Genomic DNA, 5,649 nt, shown 5'->3' with positions numbered 1-5,649 from the left:
TATAAGGGTTGCCCTCGTTGCAATTTTCTGTCTGCTCCCTTCTTTCGGCGAGATCATCCTGTTTCATCTGTTGAGGATCCATCTGACGCTTTCTTTAAGTGGCTGGAGGTAATCCTGAGTCTTCGTGTTATTTTGTTTTTCTCTGATAAGGATTTGTTCTGACTTGTACCTGTTTTTGAACTTTTTGCAGTGCCTGAGATAAAAAATGGGTCAGTTCAAAAATTTTAAAGATTTAAGGTTACCTTCAGGGGGTCTGAACGAGGCTTTGGAGGTTCTGCTGCTAGGACAGTCGCTGGGTGAGGCTGTTCGGCAAGTTGCTGAAACGGTTTCACCCAGGTCGTCTGGCCGGCCTCCTCCTCTTTTTGTTCGGGCTCCTGAGAGGGTGCTGGCTCCATATATGTTTCAAGACGTTGAGGGTTCTAACTTGTTCCATTGCTCTTCAGAATGTTTCGCTGATTTCCCTGAATGTGCATGGTTGTATCAAGCCTCACATTCGGGTGTAGGTTTGCAACATCCACTTGTTCCATTGTCCTTCAGAATGTCTATCTATGATGGAACAGTGAAAAATGTTCAATACCTATATCCTGCGTGGCCTTGGTGGGAAGTACCAGTATTATGCGGAACCAAGGTCCACCGCGCCTTCTGCATCGCATTTGGGCAACCGAATGCCGACCTATGGATGAAATGTTTTTCGTGAATCAACGTCAGGAGTTTCCCTATAGTGTCGAGACAGATCCTGGCTTTTCTGCCGAACTCACATATCGAGCTGGAGTATCCTCCGGACTGAAGACTTGAGTGCTGAGATCGGTTAAGATGATGTAATCGTAGATGACGAAGTACCCGGACATGTAAATCCATTAAGAATAGTCTTCCATTCTGTAATGTAGGTTCGGATATGTAAATTCTTAAAGGATAGTCTTCCATTCTGTAATGTACTTTTCTTTTAATGAAATTCCTATGTTTCGTTCATACTTGAGCTTGTTTCTTTCTTTGTTTTGGATGAAGTACTGGTACTGTCTTCTTTGTAGTTCTAACTAACTGAACTTTATTTCTTCCGAGCTAAAATAATACTTAGGAACTCCCGCTTTTAGTCGACAAACCGTCCTCCGGACCGACCCAACTTATTGGGAGGTCGACTTGCTCCCCGAGATATGCTGTCCTACCTACGAGCTCGACCTTAAGATATAACTGACTGGGAGGTCGGTTAGCTCCTCCGAGCTGTATTATCCGGTCTACGAGCCCTATTTTTCCGAGCCAAAATACTTGGTCGTGAGCTTCTGCTTTCGATTTTTCTTTTTTCGAGCTAGAATACCGAGCTGTGAGCTCTGCTTTTAAGTTGAACTCTGAGCCTTTAGCTCTGTATGACTCCGAGGTGTCCTTAACGCCCCGGTTTCTCAGTATTTATAACAATCGCGTCAGAACTAATAATAAGCAAGTCTGACCTGGATTGTGCTCCTGTTTGCTTGTACTGTTGGGTCTCTTCACAACTTGCCCCTTTTATCCCCTTTATTGATAAAGAGGTAAATCTTTGTGGGCTAAGTTACTTTGACTGACGAGTTGGGCTTCTTATGCGGCGCGTGGGCCCTTGAGCGCTGGGCCATTATGATGGGCTTGGCCCCTGTTGTGTGCAGAGAAGCCCAGCGGTCATCCTTTTGCCCCTCTTTTTGCCCCCTTTACCTTCCCACCGGTTAGCCAACCGTCGGGAGGGTAAATTTCGAGGGTAATCAATGATCGCGCCGCTCCAAGACAAAACTATACAGATTAAAGTGCTGTTTCATTATTTGGCTGTCATTTCGAATTCCTTCTGGCTGCTGAGGAAAACAACTCCTTTCTGCTCTCTGTCTTTCTGCCATTCCTTCTGCGTTTTTACCTTATTTCATTCTCAGGTACGCTTCCTTGTTCTTTTATGGCGATTTCGGAACTCCCTGATGTTGTTAACCTTGAGTCCCACATTACGCCTGCCAACATAACTAAATACCTTTCTCGGAGGTTTCTGGATACTCCTCTGTATCTGATTCGAGCACCTTACCCAAATGAGAGGATAGTCCTGCCTTATCCTCCTCCTCCGGGTTTGGTGGATCCTCAAGAGTACCGTAGCATAGTATTTTTCTTGAAGCAGAAAGAGTTTGGCCTACCCTTGCCTTTTACTCCTTTCTTTGTTGAGGTTTTTGATTATTTTGGGGTAACTCCTCGAATGTTATCCCCAAACTCCATTTTGTTCATGTCTTGTTTCGAGTCTGTTTGCCTGGGTTGGGGTTTTGCACCTACGGCCTGTCTGTTCGTGACCTTTTTCCGCCTTGTAAAGGCGGTCCAGAACTTCTACTATTTTTCCCCTCGTAGGGGATTATCTCTTCTTACGGGCTACAAGGATTCCATAAAGGGGTGGGTAGAGAATTTCCTCGTAGCCGAGCTAAAATTAGGGACTGACCGGTCGTGGGAGGTAGACCTACGTTGGGGAGAGATTTATCCGGGCTCCAACGACCTGCCCAACTTGAGTATTGTTGAACAAGTAGGGTTGCTTCGACTGACTTCCGTTGATAGGAAGTATGATGTCGAGAAGTGTTCGTACGTGTCCAACCGTAGGGACGTCCGGTCTATGGGTATAGCGCTTTGTCCAGTTATGTGGTTTCTACTTTGCTTGTAATATTGGGATGTATGCTAACTTTCATGATTTCGCATTTTTGCAGCTTCGGAAGTAAAAATGGACGAGATCAAGTTTCCCAAGAACTTTGTCCTATCTCGGGACAATATTCATGCAATCTATGACGCCTTTTCAGCTGGTCGTTCGGTATCGGAAGCTGCTATGGAAGTGGTTCAAGCGACTTCCTCCAAGAAGGTTAGCCGATCTCCAGCCAGAGTGCCCTCTCAAGTTGCAAAGCCGAGCTCTCGCAGCTCCAAGTCATCCAGGCCATCTGGCCGTGGCGGACCGAGCTCAACTTTGGAGTCTGCTGAAGGGTCTAGGTCTGCTCCAGCCTCCTCAGAGGCCGTGAGAGAGGCTTCCTTGGTTATTACGGAGCAGACTTCTGCTGTCGAGCAGGTGGAGCAGGGTACTGCCCACTCTCCTGAGAAGGTATCTGGGGGTAAAGACAAGGAGGCCTCCGGGACGGGGTTGGAGATTGTCCTTATAGAGGACCGAACTCCAGAGGATCTTACCCAAGATGCCCCTGCCCCTGTGAGGACTGAACCTGGGGGTTCTGAGGGCGTTTCAGCAAAGACCGGGGAAAAGCGCCCAGCTTCTCATAGAACGTCTGTCCCATCTCCAGCTAGGAAGAAATCCAGGGCTACTACAGGGTCTGCCCCGGCTCTTCTTTCCATTGGGAAAGGAAAAAATGCTGCTACCGAGCTTCCGTTACCTTCCTCTGGCAACGCTTTGAAAGCGTCGGACATTACCTCTGAGTCTCCAGCCAGTGCTGTTGCTGACCTTCTCAGAGTGCAGATGTTCGGCGGGGTTACACAAGCTTCGGATCCCCGTCTTCTCGCCCTGACTGGTCTCTTAGCCAGTTCTACTGAGGAACAGGTGTCTTTCCGATCTCGGTCTCGCGAAGAGCTCGGGAACACAATCAGGGAGATGTTACTGATGGTAAGTCATTTTTTCCTGTCTTTTCAGTTTGTTCTGTTTTGTTTTCTTGACTGTTGTTCTCCTGTGCTAGATGACGGGTCTTGTCACGGAGGTGGATATCCGTGATCGTTCCTTCCGGGAGTCTGTAGTCCGCCGGATTGAGGAGGCGCGTCAGGAGGAGAACATATCTGCAACTAATGATGCAAGAGGGAATCTGGCTGCTGCTCGAGAACAAATCCAGACCCTCCAGGCGGAGTTGAACTCTGCATTGGAGGCCCTTAAAAAGGCTGAGGAGGAAATAGCTGGTACAGCGAAGCATACCTTGTCTTTAGAAAATGAGCTGTCTCGGACTTGCAAAGTTCTCCAAGAGTCGGATGAGAGGGCAACTGCCTTGGAGGCTCGCTGCAAAGGAGTTTCGGAGCAATTGTCCTCTATGGCGAATGCCCTTCAGGAGAGGAATGAGGCTTTGGGCCAAAAAGCGGAGGTCCAGCGCCTGTATGATGCCTTAAAGGCAGATTTTGATGGACTTCAAGCTCATATGAAGGAGGAGAAAACTCAGAAAGAGGCAGCCCTAGCTCGGGTGCAGGTCCTCGAGCAGGAGTTGAGTGCAAGTTCTGACCGTATCAGAGATCTGGCTTCTTCGGCTGAAGAATTCAAACTTCGTCATGATCAACTTAACCAGGAAGTCAGGGCTTTGGAATGCAAAGCTCAGCTGGTACGTGAGCAATGCATAGCGGAGTATCAGGAGTCTGATGAGCTGAAGGAGAAGATCATTCAGGCCGGTGAGTTGGCTGTTCAGAGCTACAAGGACTCTTCTGAGTTTAAGGAGTTTGTAGCTGAGGCCTGTGAAGCGCATCTTGATAAATATTTAGCTTCTGCTGAAATGAAGAGGGCTATTGTTAATAAAGCCCTTCATTTTTACTCATCCGGCTATAATCGTGGTTTAAGAGAAGCTAGGCAGGCTCCTGATATCCCGTTGTCAGAGCTTCGCAAGCGGGAGGTAGATTCAGATGGCGAGCCGGTAATGTATGGAGAGGATGATTTCCCTATGCCCCGGGGAGATTGCCGTGTTGGTGGCCGGTCAACTGTGTCTTCCTCGGATGAAGCCGAGCTGGAAGAAGAGGACGTGGAAGTCCTTGGGTCGGAGGATGATGACCCTGTTGCCGAGGAGGAGAACCCCAACCTTGGGTCAGAGATTGCTCCTGCTGCTAATGTTGAGAGCTCTGATCCAAGGGATACTGAGCTTCCTGCAGATGTCACTGCAAATAGGGATAATGTGGGCGAGGGAGTTTTAACTGATGTAAGTCCTTTAAGGAGTATCTATCCTCCTACTTCGCCTGAGAGGTGAATTGTAATGTTTTGTTAATTTTTCATATGCCTTGTAATGTATTTTTATAAGTGCTGTATTGACTTTTAGCTTTTAGCTAACAGTGTGATCAAGTTCATTGGTAAACTGACTTGGGCTTTGGATGTAGCTTTTTTCTTCTTTATTTATGCCTTAGACGAGTTTAGTCTCGATATGAAGAGAATATTGGTTTTTTCGTTGGCCTTCATGCCTTTGGGTTTTAAGGATATATGTTTATCCGAGCTGGAAGCCCGTCCTTCTGCCTCGGCTAAACCTTTAATCATTAGCATGCATTTTGAGTTCGGCACCCTTTTGCCGTCGTGTCCCCTGCCTCTTTATGAGGTCGGAACATGTTTTTTACTGGTAACTCTTGGTTCCTTATTTCTACTTAGCCTCTATTTTGAGGTCGTCGTTTACTTGCTGAGGTGCCCCGAGCTTTTCCTCGAGGTCGGAACCTGAGTTTTTTTTTTTTTTTTTTTTTTTTTTTTTTTTTTTTTTTTTTTTGGGAGGCTCTTAAGTCCTTCACCGACCATTTTTGTTTGCAGGAGATCTTACGAGATCCTGTCTGTTTTTTGCTCCGGGGTGATCTTGGGGCCCCACCGGCGGCCTCTCGCTTTTTTCCGGGAGTTCTAGGGGATCCCGGTCTTTTTTATCCGGGAGATCTTGGGGATCCTGGTCTTTGTTCGGTTACCCGGGAGATCTTGGGGATCCCGGTCTTCTTTATTTTATCCGGGAGATCTTGGGG

At 47.4% G+C, this 5,649-nt stretch overlaps 1 protein-coding gene across 1 annotated transcript; it reads left to right on the top strand.

The window, feature by feature from the left end:
* The first annotated feature begins 205 nt into the window (after positions 1-205).
* On the top strand, positions 206-5,353 carry LOC122723074. Its single transcript, XM_043953827.1, has 4 exons — positions 206-686; positions 1,887-2,069; positions 2,688-3,580; positions 3,651-5,353. The coding sequence occupies exons 1-4, from the start codon at positions 206-208 to the stop codon at positions 4,905-4,907; spliced, it is 2,814 nt and encodes a 937-aa protein (XP_043809762.1). The 3' UTR covers positions 4,908-5,353.
* Positions 5,354-5,649: the final 296 nt, after the last annotated feature.

The sequence above is a fragment of the Manihot esculenta genome, chromosome 2 (assembly GCF_001659605.2).
Source record: "Manihot esculenta cultivar AM560-2 chromosome 2, M.esculenta_v8, whole genome shotgun sequence".
NCBI lineage: Eukaryota > Viridiplantae > Streptophyta > Magnoliopsida > Malpighiales > Euphorbiaceae > Manihot > Manihot esculenta.
The sequence above is the reverse complement of the archived record's forward strand: the minus strand, read 5'-3'. Positions and strand labels throughout refer to the sequence as shown.

Bases quoted from the DNA above. Each gene is read 5' to 3' on its own strand.
- LOC122723074 (XM_043953827.1), top strand. From the start codon at position 206: ATGGGTCAGTTCAAAAATTTTAAAGATTTAAGGTTACCTTCAGGGGGT. The intron at 2,070-2,687 runs GTTTGGTGGATC...GCATTTTTGCAG, and splicing joins GCCTTATCCTCCTCCTCCGG to CTTCGGAAGTAAAAATGGAC. The intron at 3,581-3,650 runs GTAAGTCATTTT...CTCCTGTGCTAG, and splicing joins TCAGGGAGATGTTACTGATG to ATGACGGGTCTTGTCACGGA.